The 21,280-nt window shown below is 44.0% G+C and overlaps 1 protein-coding gene across 4 annotated transcripts in view; it reads right to left on the bottom strand.

Moving 5' to 3' along the window:
- Positions 1-21,280, bottom strand: part of RFX3 (regulatory factor X3) — a 555,440-nt gene that overhangs the window by 77,838 nt on the left and 456,322 nt on the right. For all 4 annotated transcript variants that reach the window (XM_069228385.1, XM_069228414.1, XM_069228395.1 and 1 more), the window contains 3 exons: positions 19,741-19,856; positions 10,688-10,800; positions 1,817-1,932 (listed from right to left, as the gene is read on the bottom strand). In XM_069228385.1, the coding sequence (XP_069084486.1) occupies positions 1,817-1,932; positions 10,688-10,800; positions 19,741-19,856 (345 nt within the window). The remainder of the gene's footprint in view (positions 1-1,816; positions 1,933-10,687; positions 10,801-19,740; positions 19,857-21,280) is intronic.

Genomic DNA, 21,280 nt, shown 5'->3' with positions numbered 1-21,280 from the left:
TCATTTCTTGGTATGGGATCTGGATCATACAGATCCCAAGGATCAATTGTATCTCCATGGGAATACGTGTGGGAGTGAGTTGGTGAAGGCAATGGTGGTGGGCTAACAGGTGGTGGTGAAAAAAAATGTTGTGGCGAAGGTGGTGAAAATGTTTGCAAGGGTAATGGCTTCTCCTTTCTTTTAAAAATCTTTGCTGGTGGTGGAGCAGTATCAAGATGTTCTTGAAATGCCAACTTTCTTTTTGTTTGTGGAGGAGGTGCAGCAATGAGCCTCCCAGTCTCTTTGTGGCTATGAATCCTTGATTGTCTTTCGTCCATGATTTCAAGTATAGGCTGAATGTCAGAATCTTCAAAAATATATTCTGATGTTTTAGGTGATTTAGAGGACGGTTCTTCGAATGTCTTTGAGCTCTACTTTAAACGGCTCGAAAGTCCTTGTTCTTCTGTATACAAATATTTTTTGGGTTCCGAAACTGACAATTTTTTATGGTCCCGAAAGTACGGCCTGTTTCGACTCCGAAGAGTGTGGATGCCTGCTCGTCTCGGATGTGGAGCTTTTGGTGGATTTGCTACACTCCGGCATCGAAACTGGTGTGGCCATTTTCGGCGTCAAACCCGAAGGTCGGTCGCCAATAATTTTCTTTCGGGTGGAACCATGGCTCTCTGGCAGTGGTGCACCCAACGTCTTACATGGTCTTTTGGTAATGGGCGTAGGGGCAGTTGTACTCACATGCTGAGCTGCGGTGAGCTGTTGGCCTTCCTCTGAGTCTTCTTCAGAGTCAGTGTCTTGAATGGAAACAGCTGTATGGGCCTGTTCTTCCTCTATGCTGTCGACGTACTCTGTATTTTTCGACGCCATCTCCAGTCTTCTGGCTCTCCGGTCACGCAGCGTCTTTTTCGACCCGAACGATCGACAGGCTTCACAGTCCCCTTCTCGATGGTCGGGAGAGAGACAGAGATTGTATACCACGTGTTGATCTGTATATGGAAATTTCGTGTGGCATTGAGGACAGAATCGGAATGGAGTCCGATCCATCAGGCTTCGGCGTGGTAGACCTAAACAGGCCTGAGTTGAGCGCGTGTGCCCAAATGGGCGCTTTCTGTTTTTCGACTGTACTATCGGCTCGACTATAGATGGAAACGCGATCGAAACAATACCAACGGTCAAATAGAGTTATATAAAGCTTCCGGATCAAAAATCTCAGAGCGAAAGGAAACACGTCCGAACTCGACAGCGGAAAGAAAACAATCTAACAGAGGAGTCGATGCCCATGCGCACTATGACGAGAGGAGTCGTCACACGATCACGTGACTCGAAAAGAGACTTCTCTGAAGAAGAACAACTTGTAACACTCCAAGCCCAACACTAGATGGTGGAAGCTATGCATAGCATGTGTATCTGCAACTACACATGCCATTGAGCATATATACATATATATATATATATATATATATATATATATATATATATACACCCACACACACATTTTGCTGCACAGTTATAATTATATACATATATGTGTCAACAGTGGCATGAAAGTTTCTTACTTTACATCATGCATCAATTCTAATTATGACATTCGAAAATATACTTTTAGTCCAGACCCCAAAGGCATGTCAACCAACAATGTCATCTATGACAAAATGTCAGGTTATCCACCTATGGATAACCTGACATTTTGTCATTCCCAAAAGGGCCATATGATGTTTGGAACCTTTCCAAAGCACTGCTGTCGATGTATTAACCTGTATTAAAAACACAATATGAAATTAAACATACAAAAACAGTGGTAGATATTTTACAAGTTTTTACAAACCTGGCCTCGGTTATGGTAGTGCCATCAGCTGGAGATGAAGGAGAATAGCGCCAAAACGTTTGCCATAATTTCTCTATGAGGCTAAACTGAAGGTTTACTACAACATCCAAAATTGCCTAGAAAAATAAATATATATATATATAAACTTAAATGAAATTGTTACATCCGGAAAAAAAACAGACATTTTTAGCACCACGGAGAAGCTTCAGAGCTCTAATTTCCACCATTTGATAAAGTGGAAGTATATAATAGGTAACTATGTAATTAGCTGGATGCAAGGAAATCACACAGAGACTATGCCTTCGATTAGTTGTATTTCCCATTTAGCGATGGCAACTGTGTAGTTCTGGTTCAGATGCACTTTCCATGGAATGGGCATTTTTGGATTTGCTCAGTACTTTGATGCTGTTTGAAGTATGTGTGTAAACATCTGACCCTGGCTTGCTAAGTTTTAGAATGTCAAATTTCTTGACTGGCTGGCACCAATTGAAAGCCACTATTGTGGCAGCCAATACAGGATACCAGGCACAAAATTCTGCATCCTAATGCGAACACTCAAGTGGGGGCATAAAGGGAGAGGGCAGCATCCCCTGATCCCGGGGGAGACACCCACCCTTCCTCTCCCCAAGAAAAAACGTTTTTGTCAGTCTTGAGTTTTGGGGCCTATATCCATGGATCACCTTCTTACTTTGCAGACCTGAAATCAGGAATCAGGTCCACAGATGTTTTAGAAAATTAATGTTATTTTTTTTTTAGCAAAGTCTCAAAAATGTAAAACATGAAAAAAGTCCGTTTGACAATGCAAGCTATGAATAGTGAAACCGTGCACAGTGAGCACTGTGCTGCCAGGCCATGTGCACGGCCTAAAGCAATGTGCAACAAGTCAGTGACACAGGAACTGTTGCGGGGACAACAAATATAGTATTTAATGGGTGACTTTAATGATGCTGTGCTAAATGAAGTGAGCATTCCCAATCGGACAAAGAATAATTCAAAAGCATGAATCTAAGAAAGATGTGAAAGTTGGAGAACTGTATTTGCAGGTAAGGGACATTTTCATTTGCAGTCTGCTAATCGATTAAAATATTTGTGCCCCAAAACTCCATGTAAACCTTAACCCGGGGGGGAAGATTACTTTAAATGTGTAGATGAAGTGTATCATGGAATCAGCTGGCTTGGCAGTCTCACTTCCCTGTTCGTTTTATTTTGTGAGGGCAGGGTATCAAGATCATTTAGTCCCATGTGAGGGGGAATCGCAGTGGCCCCTTAGGGTGCGAACTGTCTTTAAGACAGCTGACACTCAAAAGAATCACTGAGACGGAGTCATTTGTCAGTATTTTCCTGATTTAGGAAAAACTACTACGCAACAATAAATGTAATAAGTGGTTCGTAAACGTATGTACATATTACTTGACTCTTTTTAAAGTCATTCAGGTTCTAAAAAACAAAGATTTTGTTGATTTTTGCCACATGGCTTCAGACATAAAGTAAACGATACGAAGTTATAGAGAGAAATTAACAAAAGGTAGCCGTTTAAATGTGCTGAAGTAGAGGCAAGACGTAATTTTTGGCGCTACAAAAAACACTGAAATAAAAGTCTTAGCATTAGGGAAGCCATGAGAAGATCAAGATGGTAGAGAGTGGAAATCGCAAAGGAAGGTTGCAAATACCACACAATGACTCGCACGGATCAGCAAATACTTATAGCTGAAATAATCAACAACGGGCATTACAAAAAGTATACATATTAAGTTTTGAAAACCCCTGACATCAATTGAGGAATTTTATAAATGAATAGTGGCTCGACATAATATTTTATTAGAGGATTCAATAGAGGGCGAAATCAATAAAATACTTACAAAAGGCAACATTATAAAGGCTGACAAAAGTGAGACTACGTGTCCTCTTGCGGAATGTTAAGGGTATGTTAGACAAGATTAAGAGAGGGGCAGTTTTAAAAGCAGCTTTCAAATCCAATCCTGACATCATAATGTTCCAAGAGATGCACTTTATGGGTAATCACTGCCCCATCTTGACTCGTACTGGGTTTTTGCAGGTGTTCCACTCAGTGTTTGACCGGAGCTCGAGGAGTGTGGCCATTTTCATCCACCGGCATTTCCCCCTGGCGGTGTCCAGCGAGTGACACAACATCACGGGCCGCTATGTGGCAGTGACTGCCATTCTTCAGAGCTCCCCTGATCTCTTGTTTGTGTCTACTCTCCTCAACCCCTCACCTCTGAATTTGTTGGGACACTGAACAGTCTCCTCTTGGTGCTTTCTGCTGCACCATGGATTATGGGATGGAACCTCAGTGGGGTTGGCTGCCCTGGCTTGGATCACTCCAAGGCAGAGGTGACCTGCAAGGAGTTGGGGGCAGCTTTGAGCAGCTTCAGACAGGCAAGGCTCTGGGGTCCAATGGCTTCCTGGTGGAGTTCTGTTGACTTATATGGCCCCAGGCAGGTAAGGTGCTGTCGCAGACCTTTAGTGAAGCCCTGATGAGGGGTGAGCTGGCCAGGGACCTCAGAACGACAGACATAATGTCTCTTCTCAATCACGGAGGTAAAAATGTGGCCGCCTTGTCCACCCTGACCAATTTGGGTTTATGACCCGCTGGGCCACTAGGCACAGCATTCGGAGGGTCAACAACATAATCCACATGAACAGCATATTGCCCAGTGCTAGAAATTAGGTTTCTAGTTGGCAGAGGTATGCACCCAGGCAAAGTAGGCACCACAATCCTAGTCCGAGCAAGTGAGTTACACACCCTAAATTAACCTGTGCTCACCCTCTGGTAGCTTTGAACAGAGCAGGCAGGCATAATATAGGAGGTGCTGTCTAAAGTATTTGTGCAACACTTAGAACTGTAAAATAATGAAAACAACACATAAAAACAATCTACACCAGGTTAGAAAAATAGATCATTAATTTAATGAACAATAGACCACAATAACAAAAATCCATTATGTAGAAGTCGAGATACAATTTTTTAAAGAGTATTGCAAATATAGTGCTTAGAAAATTAAAGGGGCTATGTGGTCAAAAAATACCAGGGTGAATCCAAACGTTCAGGCCGAACGCGATGGAGCTATGGCCCGTTACAGGGACAAACCTTGTCTCGCTGAAAAAGTACCTTGTGTGGAGGAATGCATCGATGTTGAGGATACAAAGTGAGGAGCAGAGAGGATGATGAGAAGGCTATTGGTTCCGATCCACAGTCAGGGATGAGTCGTCGTCCCTGACTGGCAGTTGTTGATGTGATGTCCTCGAGAAGCGGTGCAACGTCTAACCCTTTGGGATGAGGGAGATGCATTGCCATTGAGTCATGCAGCAGGCGATGCAAAGGCAATGTGTCAGGACTGAGGGCGATGTGCTGGTTCAGAGCTGCACAGTGGGCACTGCAATGTTTTTGTCTTCAGAGGCGATGCTTCAGCGTCGAGGAGAGATGTGACAGTTCCATTGGGCACAGTGACAACGGTTCGTGGATGTCTGTAGAAACCGCTGCAGAACTCAATTCAAATGGCCCAGGACTGGATTGGTACTACTTGGCATGGCAGGACTCACAGTTGGCAGAGTCTAGAAGCTGTAGTATGGTTGAGTGAAGTCTTCCACATCACTGAGACTTTAGAACAGGCAGCAAGCCAGCAGCCCCCGGTAGTCACTTTGGTTCTGGGGATGTGCAGGTGCAGGTCCAGTCCTTCTCACTCCGAGGCAAGGACGGCAGCAGACAGCAGGGCACAAATTAATTTATGGTGTGTAACAGACTTGCCATGATTAGAATTGTGTTCCCTACTAGGACAGGATGCATACTTCTGCCATCTTGATACCCAATTTCTAATACCAAGTCACCAAACTTTGCTTCTAGTGGACTTCCAGAAGGCATTCAACTTGGTGGACTGGGATTACCGGTTTGCCCTGATGACCTGTGTTAGTTTTGAGCCAAACTTTATCAGCTACAAACAGGCCTCCGAGCGAGGGTGAGCGCTGGTGTGCTGTGTCTGATTGGCTCAATATATAGAGAGGCACTTGACAGGGTTGCCCCCTCACCCCCATGCTTTTTACCTTGGCAAATACCCCCTACAGACTGGAGTGAGGGTGGGCACTTTGTTTTGCAGCTTCTAGTGGTCCTTGGTGGTCAGAGACAGAATATCCCTCTACAAGATGATGTCTTCTTATATCTGGATGATCCCAAGACGACAGAGCCATGTGCCCTTTAAATCTTCCGTATTCGTTCATATATCCTATTGCCCACTGCCTAACGGACATGCCATGGGCACTGGAGCTGCAGGTGCTCTCCTGGAATTTAAATACCTGGGGGTATTTGTTACTGAAGACAGGGCCAGGCTTATGATTATCTGCCATATTCAAGAAGGTCTCCCTACCACAGCTCATGTACCAGCTCCAGAACCACCCCTTCCCAGTTGGGCGAGCCTGCTATGCAAAAGCCAAAGCTCTGATAAGGGATCTCCTCTGGAGCGGAGGGATTTCCCGGATTGCCCTTGAGAATTGTTGAAAAACCACCTTTGAAGGTGGTCTAGCTACCCCAGAGGTACTACTATACTACAGGGCAGCGCACCTTCTGATAATCAACAATTGGTGATTTGGGGGGTTCCACAACCCTGTGTACACAGTGCATGGAGGGTCTAGGGACCAAAATTATCTCCTCCACTTACCTCCACACGGGTTGTGCTCTCTATCTGGGTAGGCGTGGTGAAGGGCACTGGGTAGGCAGGCAGGCTCACGTTTGAGACCCCCCTGTGAAAGGGGACTAGACTCCCACAGATTGCGCCTCTTTGTAGCTTTGCTAGATGGGACATCATATTGACTCTGGGTGACATGATCCACAATGGGTCACTGAAGTCCTTTCAGGAGACGCAGGCGGAATATCACATGCACAGTGCTCAGTTCTTCTGCTACCTTCAGCTCGAGGCACACTCATGCCATACCTGCCTCTCAATGCAGTCATCCCGAATACGCTCCCCTGGAGGCGAAAATCATATTTACCAATCTCAAATGATACAAACTGTCTGTCTTTTATCAGATGTTGCTGCACAATCAGCTGGTCCGATTATAAGGGTAAGGGAGGCATGGACACAACACTTGGGACGGCTAGAGAACGAAGACTTGCTTGGGGTGGTGGCTGCTGCTAATGAGGCAGTGATAGCTTCTCAGTTTCGTGTGATCCAGCTCAAACTTTTGCATCACACATACCTTATAAGAACATGGTTGTTCAAAATGGGATTGGCTGGCTCTGGAAGTTGCTTGCATTGCAGCAACCCCACGGGGTACCTGCTTCACACATTTTGGGGCTGCTCGGTCTTATCACATTTTTGGGAAGGAGTATTGGGAACTCTGGAGACAATACTGAAACAAATGATACCTAGGGATCTGAAATTGGTTCTCCTACGCATCCTGGAGGATATAGGGGGGACATATATTTAAGAGGACGCTGTTCTGGTTGGGCCTACTGATAGCTAAGCGTGACATTGCACAGTCGTGGAAAGAAGCAGCACCCCCTGTGGCGACAGATGGGCCACTGGTATGCATCACTGCACGAGTCTGGAATGTCTTACTTGGTCGGGGGTGCCCACAGAAGCATTACAAAGTTTGGACATTATAAAGGCCGGATACAGAGGGATACACCTGGAGCCATGTCCACCTTGACCATTATCCTTGGAAGGGGAGGTGCATTGCCGTAGGGCTGTCTTTGATTGATAACATAGGGCGATTCTTGAGGTTTAATGTTTATTGTTTGGCCTCAGATGGGGGCGAACCAGTGTGGCTCACTATGGAAAATCGCTTTTTACTTTACTGCTGCCTCTCTGTCAGGCTTGGGCATTGTATGGTTAAAATTAATTTTAAAAGTTTAAAAAGAATAAAGGGTGATGTTTCAAAATACATAACCAAAGAAAAACCTAGGAATTCTGTGCAGGGTGTTACATGCAAATGTGGAGACGGAACTCAAAATGAAAACAAAGGATGTCAAAACTATTTTCAAACTTTACAAAGAAGAACACAAAACGTAGGTTTATTCAGATTCTGTTATTAAATCAGGAAACACAGTTTTAGGTCATATAGCAATATTAACTTAAATGAAAGAATATAAATGGAGTATGATATAAAAGCTTGGATAATACTTTAATAGGATAACGGGAATATATGAGTGAAATGCAGTCATGCCCAGAAATCGTCATGACCAGTGCTTTGGGCTACGTGGAGATATTGTTATGTACCTACGTATAACAAGGGAAATTTCACGTTTAAGTTTTGGAACGTACCAATAACCTCCCTTCAACAGACGTCAAGTACATTTTTATGATGCCCTCGCAAGCTTTTGTCATTTTGTGAGCCATTCAGCGACGCTATGCACTCAGTTCTACTGAGTCCTATTTAAAATGTATATACTGGTTCATGTACTTACAGTACTTTCACATATCATGTGTCTTAAATAATAAATTTTTGCTTGGAGGAAAAAACGTATTTGATTTCATTTGTAATATAATCAGTGGAATCAGGTTTGATTATGAACAGTTCATGGGAGAGGGAACTGTGATTGTGCAGCTTATCCTAACTGGGAACTATCAGTGGTTTGGAGTTTTGGATAGCAAAATAGCATTTTAGTCTGACTTGTTCTTTTGTCATGTAAGTAAACAACGATAACTTTCCTTTAAAAACCTCATTATTTGACATAATTTACCCACTGTGTAAAGTACCTGCTGCGGCCAGTGTGTACTGTGTACGGGACATTATCTTTGGCCATTCACTTGAAGCCGTCTAAGTCTGCTGGGAATGGACTAAGCGTATTATGAAAGCGCCTTGAGTGTTTCAATATTGGGATAACCCTGCATGGTGCTGACAAAATAGAGAGGTATACTGAATATATTAAATCGAATTAAGATGTCAATTACAAATTGTTGGTAGTCTCACTCTGGATGTGCTGTAACAGATGCGGAGGCGGGGCAGCTTTAAGTTGTAAGGGGGTGCAGGTTCAGTGCTCTTTGGGCAAGAGGTGATGTGTGGTGAGGTGTAGCAGTACCTCTTATGAGCATGGACAGACCAAGGAGGCGGAAGGAGTGGTATTTTCTTAGAAATCATCCATGGACGTGAGTTCATGGCAGGGAGGGTGGGAGATAGCTCTGGCTGCACAAGTATTGCAGCCCCTTGGGGCCAGTGCCAGGCACCACAAAACCACAGGCATTTGAGAGCAGATGTATTGTGACAAACAATGCTTTGTTACTTTGTACATTTGCTTCCACGGATGTAAAAAAAAATATGCTTGAACACATTTGCAGCCACGTTACAAACATTGTCAGATGAGATTCTCTGGATATGAGAAATGTTCACAAGAAGTACAGGTAACCAATAACAGAAATGTTAATATACAAGTCCATTAACACCATTACCTGCAAAAGAGTCCCAATTGGCTTACACATACTAAATAGTTACAAAATAACATTTGCAAACATTGAACAAATTCCTTAGCATCTTTTTCTAGCTGGAAAATCAACACAAATCCGTACACGGAATAAACCGGCACGCAGCTCATACCTAGAGGGGACATTCCCTCATTCTTCAAGCCAGAGGTCTAAACAACTGCATAGTTGTCAAAGCAATTAACCAACAACATTTTGAGTGTGTGGAATTTGTTTTCAAGCTAGAAGACGTATATTAGACAAATAAGTTAATCTTGCATTAGGATACGTAACAGTGAACTTGGGAGACTCCCAATAAAAAGACTAACAGCAGCGCCTTTTGGACATGACACCTTTTCCAAAGGACCTTTTTTTTCAGAAAAAATTAGCCGGTCATTTTCAGAGGGCTCGCCTGGCATGAATTGGTAGCTCATACAACCTTTTCCCTCATGATCCTTTCCCAACTGGCACAAGCAACGATCAGCAAGATTCTAGAACCTAACCTGTTCGATGGTCGAACACACGGTTTGCAATTCATTTTCTTTGCTGGTTGATCATAGCTATAGTGAAATAAGGCAGAACGTACTATGGTCATGGAATTATAAAGCTGTCATAGCAAATACCTGCCCTAGTAGCAAAGCTGAATACCTATGGATGAGTTGTCAAATTTGAAATCCAGTATCATTGAAAAATATAAAACATCCAGACAGTAAAACCGTAACTAAAGAAAAGCCGTATTTGACAATTTCACCATTTCGATCAGGCAAGACAATGGAGCAAAGCAGTGAGCAGTCCCAATATAAGAATTTTCTGCTACAGCCGTCTTCTTGAAAAAATAAGATTATGAAGTTGATTGGTTAGATCTGGATAACTGTGACAATTTCAAACACAACTTTCTACTGCCAAACTGCAGCTTTATTATAAAGAACCTTTAGTGAAGTGCAGAAAAAAAACTATTCTAGATTACAATTACTTATACAAAGAACGGGTATATGGTTATTAACCGATGTGCAGGGGTCAAAGACCCGATAAAAATGACAGCGTTTTTCCAAGGCCCTCAATCAGGACTGAGAGTGTTAGAAATGACAGCACTCTCAGAATATAAAAAAGAAACTACAATGCAGAGATGCTAAAATTAAACAAATAAAAAGCAACTATGTAAGGTCAAGGAGAAAGTATCCATGGGACGAGGTTTGTCTTTGTGCCCAACTGATAAATACAAATAATTTTAAAAATGGCATATGCAACACAGAATTTGGAATCGAGAACAACCTGTTACTTTTTTTCGGAATTTGGAACGACTGGCAGATTGAAAAGAAGTCTCCTAATGAGTTTTTACAAATTAAGACATACCCTGCTGTTTGCATGACAGACTAGAATGTGCCACATTAGAAAATTACGATTCCATGCGATAAAGAGTAAAACGCCGAGGCTTGGCATGCGTGTGTTGAGTGCTTCTTACCTCACAGTGCTCTCGATAAAGACTCTGCAGTGACTTGATGTCTTCAAAGGTAGTACCATCTGGCAGAGAAGACATTTCAACTTCTACAAACTCTGGAAGTGCTCGAGATGCATCTGTTGCCATGACAATACAACAGAAGAAAGATATTGTGTATGGTGCCAATTACAGCTTCATTAGGAAACATTTCAAAACCGCGCAAAGGGAAGATTTCTAAAAAGGTCATATTGTTTAATGAGCAAAGACATCTATGTTTTTTTCCCTTTTTACTAATATGTAACCAAGTAGAAAAATGTACATTTTTAAACAACTCCCTCTGATTTTTTTGTGCATAGGTAAAAAGACGCGAAACACAGAGCTTGCCACTTAATTTCACAGGGGGCTAGATCAGTACTGTCAATGGAAGATCAAACCTTAACACAAAATACATTTAGCTATTGTAATTGTCGACTGCGCTTTGCCACGCTCAAGAAACTACATCCACATTTATGCAAAATAACTTTATAAAGATTCCACAATCTTTGAAGTATATGTTTCTCTGTATACACTGCCTAGATTTCTACTTCAGGGCACATTTAGTCATTGTACTGATTATTAAAAAACTGTTTGTCTATCTTGCTGCACAACCCATACCCTTTCTTACATGAAATTTGAGAGACATAATAATATGCCAATTTCGGAGCTGTGTCTTATTTACAGGATTCAAGGTTCATGTTTCATATGCATCAGACTCTTTAAATGTGTAGCAGGAGCAGCCATAGAAATTCAGCAGTTATAGTTATACTTATCTCAAATAATTACAACTCATGCCCTAAGGTAACTATAACTTGCGCCCCCTCCATGCACGGTTTTCTCATCAATAATTTTATTGCAATTGTTGCAATGATATTATCAATGATGTCATAGAAGATGTCATACTGATGTAATATATGGGGTAATTAGCAGAGCATGGCGAGGGCACGAGTTATAGTTTTTTGCGATAAGTATAAGTATAACTGCTGAATTTCTATGTTTTGGTGTGTAAAATCTGAACCTAACTATAATGTCCGAGTAACCTTTGTTTTTATAGTGAATTTCTAAGGTTTTTTAAATTCTATTTCCTAACTATACTGTCCCTGTAGCCTTTGTTTTTTTCAGTGTTTGTATATGGTCTTTTAATGCTATTTCCTAACTATAATGTCTAAGTAACGTTTGGGATCTTCATTGAATTTCTAGTTTTTTTTTTTAACGTAAAATAAAATTTAATTACCATACGTAAGTCCAACCTCCGCTGCGCATGCCACAGCAAGATCCTGCAGCCAACTCCCTGCATGCAGCCAACTCCCTGCATGCAGCCAACCCCACACCACACAAAGCCTTTGGACGTGTGCAGTCGGGGGTTGGCCACATGGCCTGGCCCGTAGCCCGGCCATGTGGCCAACACCCTAAAGGTAGCAATTATGCAGGACCTCAAACTTGGGTCACTATTGGCCCCGGGGGTCCCATCCCCCAGGACCTGGTGCATTGTTTCTAGAGAGAGGGAGCACAGTGTCCCCTGCTCTGGCTGCTTTTGGCTCCGGGAACCCCATTCCTCAGGTCCCGGCAACATATTTCAGGGGTTGATGCACACAGGCCCCTTCCCAGGATGATTTCAGTCCCAGGGACTCCATCCCTCTGGACCCGGCTAGTCCGGGCTATTTAATGGGGAGCAGGACACTCAGATCCCTCTCCCTGGGCCGATTTTGGCTCCAGGGACCACATCCCCCGGGGCACAGCAACTTTTAAACTGGGAAGGGGGTGAGCAGCCCCCCTCGCCAAACCAATTTTGCCCCCAGGAACCCAATCCCTCAGGGCCAAGCACCTTTAAAAATGGGGAGTGGGCACACCTCCCACCTCCTCAGGCCGAAATCACCCCGGGGACCCCATCCCACTAGGCCTGGCCCATTTTGTGAGGAGGGAGCATATGCCCCTCTCTCCCCGTGCTGATTTTGGCTCCAGAGACTCCCACCCCTGGGCCCACCACTATATTTATGGGTAAGATGGAATGCAGCCCACCTCCCTGGGCTGGCTCTGGCCCCAGGGACCACATCCCACAGGATTCATCAACTTTTAAAACGGGGACGTGGGCACGCAGCCCCCCTCGCCGAGCCAATTTTGGCTTGGGACAAGCACCTTTTAAAATGGGGAGGGTGCACGCAGCCCCCTTCTCGACCCTACCTAACAGGGTCCGCCCAACAAAGGGTGGGTGCCCTGGTGCCCACCCAGGCACCCACCACACTATAGTTGGGGGCTGAGGGGTGACGGGCAAGGCCTCTGCAGCCCTAGTCGCCTCCCACCTCCAGCGGGATACGGAATTGCTCTCACCCACAGATAGCACATAAAATGCTGTCCCCTGTAGGCGGACACAATTTTTTCATCTGTTTCCCTGCCCACATGATTTGGGCAGAGATACAGATGAAAAGTAATTTCCCAGCAGGTGCTGGGAGTGAACTTAGTGTTTGCCCCCCACTTGGCGGGAGTTTTGAAATGGCACCCGCCACGCAAGAGCAAACACAAGTGGATGGGCACCCCAAGACATAGCAGGAGCCGGCTCTGGGGTCCCCAAGCTCATAAATGGTGCCAAACGCCACCCCCCCCTTTTGAAATTGAGTCTGGGCCCCAGGGGATGGGGTCCCTGGGGACAAAATCGGCCTGGTTCGCATGGCATCCCTTCTCATCACTAATACAGTCAGTCCCTGGAGGATGTGGTCTCTGGGGCTGAAATCAGCCTGGGGGGAGCACTGAGTGCCCCTTCCCCCTTTTTAAGTACTGCTGGGCCCTGGGGGATGGGGTCCCCAGAGCCAAAATTGATCCAGGTCGAAATTGGTTGCATGCCCCCTCTGAGTTTATTTGAAAGGCCAGACATTGCTGTCACCCACAGAGAGGCTGGAGCAATTTTTTCATCTGTTTCCCCGCCCATTTCAATGCGGCTAGGGAACAAGATCAAAAGCCCATTCCCAGTGGGCAGGAGAATTTGTCATGCTTCCACCTACTGGGGGTGGACTCAGTGTTTGCTTCCACTTGATGGGAGTTTTGAAATTGCTCCCACCAAGTGAGGGCAAACACAGGTCTCCCTGCCCACACCAGGGTGGGAATGGAAACCGCTATGTCCCAGGGATAGGCACCCTGAGACATAGCAGGAACTGGCCCTGGAGGAATGGGTCTCCAAGGGCATTAATGGCTCAAGAAGGGTGGGGTCACTTGGCCTCCCTTACCATTACTAATATGGCTGGGGCTTGGGGGATGAGGTCCCCGGTGCAGAAATCGGCCCAAGGAAGGAGCAGCATGCCCGTACCCCTTTTTAATTAGGACTGGGCTCCGAGAATGGGGTCCCTGCGGCCAAATTTAGCCCGAGAGGGGGGCTGCAGGCCTCCTTCCAGGTTTATTTGAAAGGCCAGGCCCCGCGGATGGGATACATAGGTCAAAATCGGCCAGGGACAAGGGCCACACACACCCCCTCTTCCCTCAAATATGTAGATTGTTCCCCTGGGACCTGGCTCACCCAGGGGGACATTATAAATACAAGCATGGGAGACTGCACTTTTTTTATTTTTTATTTTGCCATGGATCCACAGATCCTCTGCAAATCCATGACACAAGAAAAAAAAAACAAGAAAAAAAAAACTTGTTTTTGGCCCCATGCAGGGTTCCTCTGAAACCCCACCACCAGGCCTCTGGGGTCCGAATATTCCTACTCTGCCACTTTATGCTTTATTTCCGCCTTTTTACTTAAATCCCAAGATGGCTGCCACCAGTCCTTGGTTGAAGTGGTGGCAGCTAATCATATCTCAGCCTGAGAGCTGTCGGATCCATGGACCCTTCGTGTTTCTCGATATATATTAATATTTTATCTTTAATTACTTCAGAACTACTTAACAGATTTGAACCAAATTCTGGACCAAGATCTTGCTTTCTGACAAATTTGATGTAATTTGGTTCGGGTTGAAATCGTGTCTAGAATCCTTATGGAAAAATGCATGGGGAAAAACGTTTTAGGACCACTCCCCAATTTTCTCGGCATCCCCTTGATGAATCACCCCGAAATTTTCAAGACATCAGCTGAAGTGAGTGGCAAACTAGTTTTGAAAGTTTCGTGAAGATTTGTCAAAAGGCACCTATGTTATTAGCAAAACAATAAATGCTTTTTCAATGGAAATTAGGTCCTAACTATAACTACCTACTGATTACTGCACCGCTTAAAAGTTATATGACCATTTTTTTTCTTTTAATTTATGTTTTTTAGATTTATGCCTTTGTGTTTGAACTGGTATTCCCTGTCTTCATTGAGTTCTATGTGCTTCCATTGCAGTATCTGTCAATGGCGATTTGTGGAAAGCAAGAAACCACAAGGTTTGGCAGTAATAGTTATGAGCCTGTTCAGGATGCAGTACTAGTGGAGTAGATGTGGATATAACTTTTGTGAATTGCAACTGTTTTGTAGGTGTGTTTTGTATGGCTGGTCCAACTTTGTGCAACTGAGTTCTCCATTGCTCCATCGACTGTGCAGTCACATTTCCATGCCACTCCCACCTTTACACATAAAGAATAAGTTACTTAACTTTGATAATGCTATTTCCATCAGTATTCTATCTATCGCAGATTTGTCACCTTATGAATCTTCCTTGGTGTCAAACTGGCTCTAGAAACTCCAGCAATAGCTGCTGTGTGAAGGTAGGTGGTGATATTGGCCTCTGTCATGACTGGGCCCCAACTCCTGACATGATGTCATGGAGCAGCATAATGTGCCACTACTGAGTGTTGATCCCAGTTTTACAGGTATTTAGGTCCACACCCAAATATTTTCAACTAGTGTGTACTCAATCTAATTTGGAAGCATTTTAAATTCATAAAGTTTATTCCATAGATCTGGGAAGTGGGTGGTATGGTACAAAATCTATAGTTCGACAGAGTAACCACTAGAAAGAGCAATACCAAAGGTAAACAACTTAATTTTATCATGGATAATTCTAACTGCAGATTGTTCAACTTGTAAATTGATAACAGAGCAATAACTCTTCCAAGCAGCTGAATCTACGGAGTAGACTTTACACCAAGAAGTTCTCTGGAATGGAGTCAGAAAAACGGCCATCCTGTGGACTTGTTAATCGATGCGGGGGGCAGTGATAGCATGGACAGATGCCAACATGACCACCTGGAAGATGTCCAAAACCGGAACATCCTGAATCTGGTAAGTACCCATGCTATTCACCCTAGTGGAATGAGCGCCAAGAACTTCAGGAGGATCCTTTCTTGCCAAGAGACGCTTGTCTGATGCAGAGGAGAATCCACATTTTCGGAACTGCCTTACCTTCTTTGGCTCCAGTGAATCCAACAAAAAACTGATCAGCTACACGGTATTCCTTAGGAGAAACATATGTGAAAACCATTTTAAGAAACTTAGCAGGTGACTTGAATAAAGATGGCTGATCATCCAAATAGAGAAAGGCTAAAAGGGATGAAAAGTAACCTAGCACAGCCTTTCCTTGACAGAAGACTTCAGAGTTAACAAAAGAGGCCTGGGAGCAATGTCTGGAGAAGTGCTGATGTGAATTCCTAGCATTTTGCCAGAGAAAGTCTACAGCAACTGCTGCACATGTCTAGAGGATGTCGTTGGCAATATATGGGAGACGCCTTGACTACATTTGAATTTTCTGTATTGCCGATGGAACTGGTGAATGGAAGAAACCCAAGTAAGCAAGGGGTAGCTTCACAGTTTTTAAATTTCATTAAGGCCACACCAGTTGTCTCACCCAATTGCCTAGATCCAATCTGTGATCATAGAAGCCTGGTTGTCCTCACAGAATGCCATGGAGCACATACAGGAATGTCTCCTAGCAAAGACACTGGTGCCCACTGTGTGAGCAACAGAGTTTGTAGTGTCCAAACCAGAACATGCAACATATTTTGCAGCATTCTGTCCATCTTGCACTGTCTGAGCCCAAGAGTTGCATACTTACTCCAGCAAGACCCTAAGGCCTCATGAGCCATGTTTCAAAGATCATGTGTGTAATGACATGGAAGACAAACTGCATTCAAGGAGTGCAAAGCCAAACTGGCAGCAGATAATGATTTTCTTGCTCATGCTTTTATTTTTTATGTAAGATTTCCATACAAAACATTGCATGGACTCTTACTTCAACAAATAACAGAGGCTGTGACTAGCAGCTCAAAAGTGTCTGAAGCCAAGGGTAAAAAATAAGATGAAGGTGATCTTTGGCAAAATACTGATTGGTGTTTGCAAGCCTTACCATGTATAGACAATCACAGCAAACCTCATTATACCTAAAGTTACTTACGTTCAGTAATGATTTATCTGGTAGAGACATATTTTAGTTGTAGATTCCTTACCTTAGAATTTCCCCAGGTGTCAGACTGAATCCGGAGATTTTTCATCGAGCAGTACCCTTGCGTGCCATCAGGTGGTGTTGGTCGACTACGCCTTCGTCGTTGGCGTTGTGGTCGCTGTACTGACAACAGGGTCATGCATAGGTGGCACCTTAGAGTGGTGATGTCAGTTTCTTTTCACAACTTTCCATGCCAAAGTGCGGAGCCATGAAGAACACTGGAAATGGTGCACTAGAGCTAAGGCTGTGAAAAGGGAATTCCTGTCCCGAGAAATCAGTTTGCAAGTGGGGAGGATAGGTGGGTCGGTAAGGTATCTACAACAAAAATATTTCTCTACCAGATAAATCGTTACCAAAGGTAAGTAACTTGTTCATCTGATAGAGACTTCTAGTTGCAGAGTCCTTACCTTAGAATAGATACCCAAGCAATACCATTCTCAGTGGTGGCCTGCAAACCATGATCATACTAAAAAGTCCTGCATGACCGATTGACCAAAGTAGCCATCTCTGCGGACCTGACTGTCCAGGCAGTAATTTCTTGTGAATGTGTTCAGCAATGTCCACAGTGCTGCCTGGCAGATATCGAGGGCAGGAACTCCGCCTGCTAACGCTGTGGAACCAGCAGATGCTCTTGTGGCGTGAGCGCGCAAGCCCTTGGGGGGCTGCTTCTTTGCCAAAGCATAGCACAGTTTGATGCAAAGCAGTACACATTGAGAGACTGCACACTTCTGCATCGCCTTTCCTTTCTTCACACCCACAAACCCAACAAAGAGTTGATCGTCCACCTGGAAATCTTTAGTACGATTGAGATAGATTGCCAATGCTCTTTTTTGGATCCATACGGTGGAGTCTCTCCTCTTCATGAGAAGGATGTAGGGGTGCGTAAAAAGTAGGCAAAGTGATGGATTGGCCACCATGAAAAGGCGTAACAACCTTGGGAAGGAAGGAGGCCCTTGTACGATGCACCACTTTCTCACGGTGAACAGACAAAAATAGGTGTTTAGAAGAAAGAGCTTGGCGCTCACTCACTATTCGAGCAGAGGTGATGGCAACAAGAAATGCAGTTTTGAGAGTAAGGAGCCGCAAAGGACAATTGTGTAACGGCTCAAAAGGGGCACACATCAAGTAAGTGAGGACCAGATTGAAGTCCCACTGGGGCATAATAAACGGAGTGGGAGGAAACAAATGGGTAAGTCCTTTAAGGAATCTACTAACAATAGGAGATTTGAAAAGGGAAGGTTGGTCTGGCAATCTAAGAAAGGCTGAGATAGCCAATAAGTAACCTTGAAGGGTGCCCAAAGCAGAGCCCTGCTGGGCTGAAGAAAGGAGGAACAAAAGAACCTCAGAGAAAGGAGCAGATAGGGGATCAACAGACTTGATGGTACACCATGCCACAAATTTATGCCAACAACAGGTGTATCCCGTTTTGGTGGAGGAACACCTGGCTGCCAAGGTAACGTCACAGACTTTGGGCAGAAGGTCAAAAGCTGTCAACTGCAGCCACTCAATCTCCACGCATGAAGGAGAAGATTGGACAGGTTCGGGTGGAGGACCGTCCCCTGTTGCTGGGACAGAAGATCCTCCGAAGGGGCAGTCTGATTGGAGGATCTGTGCCTATGCACTGTAACTCTGGATACCATACGCTCCGTGCCCAGTCCGGAGCCACAAGGATTACTTGGGCCCAGTCATTCTTGATCTTCAGAACTCTGGACAGAAGTGCTATAGGCAGGAAGGGGTAAAGGACACCTGAGTTCCTCCTGAGATGAAAAACGTCCCCGAGCAAGTGTCGCCTTTTAAATTCCAGTGCGCAAAACAGCTGATGTGCATTCTCTGCAGAGGCAAAAAGATCTAACCACAGCTCTCCCCACTGCCCGCTCTCCCCACTGCTCACTCTCCCCACCTTGCGTCACCTCTGGATGGAGACGCCATTCGTGATAGACTATGCATCGATGGCTGAGTTTGTCTGCTCCGGTGTTTAGAGAGCCCACCAGATTTTAAACCACCAGGGTAATGCCCTGATGTAACATCACAAAATAAAATGATGGACGGAGTGTTGAAACTTTTCAAACACTCACCCCCAGTCACAGATCTGGGTTTAATCCATCATTATTTTGCTCGCCATGTCACCCCAGTTTAGACCCACCCATATGCAAATCAGTCTTGACCCTGTCCCCCATGGAACTCAAGCTCTCCTCCAGCCCATCACCCCAAGCAGCAGTATTTTCTGAGCATGGATGAAATGTTTGGATTTGATTCGAACACCATACAAGACCTCCAACATGTGCCACACCATGAGGATGCTTATAAGAAGGTAGATAATTTGCTCCCTCCACAAAGTAAGGATGGTGGGATTTGTCTGACGTGCAAGACCTCTCCAAAGTCTGTCCTGGATTTGCACTTCTGGACCCCCTCCCTTACAAATTTCATAGTGGTTCACAGTGCTGCTGATCCTGCCACCTCAATTAATGTGCCTGTTCATCATACATCATACCTGACAGCGCGATAAAAACTCAAACAAGACTAAAACAACTCCAAGTAGTTTTCATTCACTATCACTGGTTGGATTTCAGATCCCTTATACTGAAAAAAATGTGATCCCAGTTCTAAAACACGGAATCATAACACATTATTCTTTTCAAATTACTGTATTTTTTGTGTTTAATTTTAATTCATACAAGTTGAGGAATGGCATACCTAAAAACTGCTGATGGTGTTGACTTTGGGCAATAACAGTCTGCTCAACAGATGTCTGATGACCACTTCCTGCGTAGCCATCTCCAACCCCTTCCACTTTCTGCATAGGCTTATACCTAGAAAGCAAGAAAGCATCAAAATCAACATACAGTATGATTTGGCTGAGCAACATAAGTGTTATACAACAATTTCTAAATCCTGCATATTTCAGAAAAAGTAGAATTAGTGCACATTGCCCGCTGTGAAAAAATCTACATCTCATAGAGAATGTAGAGAATATTGCTATTGCACTTCTCTAAAGGAGAAAGGGGCTTGTTGAGATCCCAATTGTTTCAGGAAGTGAATGTCTTTTGATGCCCATAAGCACCAAAATATAGGTTCGCCCTGAATCTTGATTTTTGAATTGTACCAGATTAAGGCTATGTTTGAGCGGGCAACTGGCATAACCAAAAATGTATCAGCCATCATCAGAGCCCTTTTTGCATTGCTTAGGATAAATTTAGATGTGTGGAATGGAATGTTTCAGCTAGTTAAAAGTGCTATAGGGTGTAAGTATTCCAAATGTATTTCTGAACATCTAGCCAAGCAGGGCGTAGTTCTGAGAGAGGGAGAACCATAAAGAACCCTGTCTGACTATAAAAGCAGTTTGATAATTTCTGAAGTCAGCTTAATTAACTCCTCCAAGAGTTTAGGGTTCCAACCATCTAATAAGTTTTCAATCTTTTTCAGGTCAATGTTTCATTATGATGAAGGGTTTCTAATAAGTCTGAGTAAAACTTGAGACCCAAATATTTCATGAAATGGGGTGCCCAGGATAGGCCGGAAGAGGATAGTAGGTCGCAAGTGCAAAGATTGTTTAAGCCCTTGACCTCAGATTTGTCTCTATTTAACTTGTAAGTTGCAACCACAGTATATTCGTCTTCCGTCTGTAATAATGGAGGACTTGACTGGCTAGCATTCTCTGTCATGATAAAAATGTCATCAGCATAAGCCGCAACCTTTACTGTAGTTTTGTGAAAGGAGACACCAGATATGGAGCTATTTGTCTGAATACTACAGAGTAAGGGTTCAATGGTCAGTATAAATAAGGAAGGGAAGAGTGGGCAACCTTGTCTAGTGCTCGTTTCAAGATTAAATAAAAGAAGATGAAATTAGTCCTCCAGTTCTCACCCTGGCAGAGAAGCTGCTGTAAAGGTCTATGACGATTTTAGTAAATGGTTCGGCAAAGTTACATTTTGGAAGAGTTTCATATGAGAAAGTCCAGAAGACTTTGTTGAATGCCTTTTTGGCATCTACTGTAATCGCCACTGTATCTGAATTTGTAGATTTAGCTATACCTATAATAATGTGACATAGCAGTCAGGTGTTGTCACTAGAGGTGTTTTTTAAAGAAGCTCACCTGTGAGGGATTGATCAGGCGTGGTAAAACAGATTCTAGCTCTTACAGAGGATTTTGGAGTATATTTTAGCGTCCAAATTAATCAATGAGATTGGTCTATAGTTCTTAGCGTGGAATGCACCTTTGTCTTCTTTTGCTATC

The sequence above is a fragment of the Pleurodeles waltl genome, chromosome 1_1 (genome assembly GCF_031143425.1).
Source record: "Pleurodeles waltl isolate 20211129_DDA chromosome 1_1, aPleWal1.hap1.20221129, whole genome shotgun sequence".
Lineage (NCBI taxonomy): Eukaryota > Metazoa > Chordata > Amphibia > Caudata > Salamandridae > Pleurodeles > Pleurodeles waltl.
This window is presented reverse-complemented; position numbering and strand designations above follow the sequence as displayed.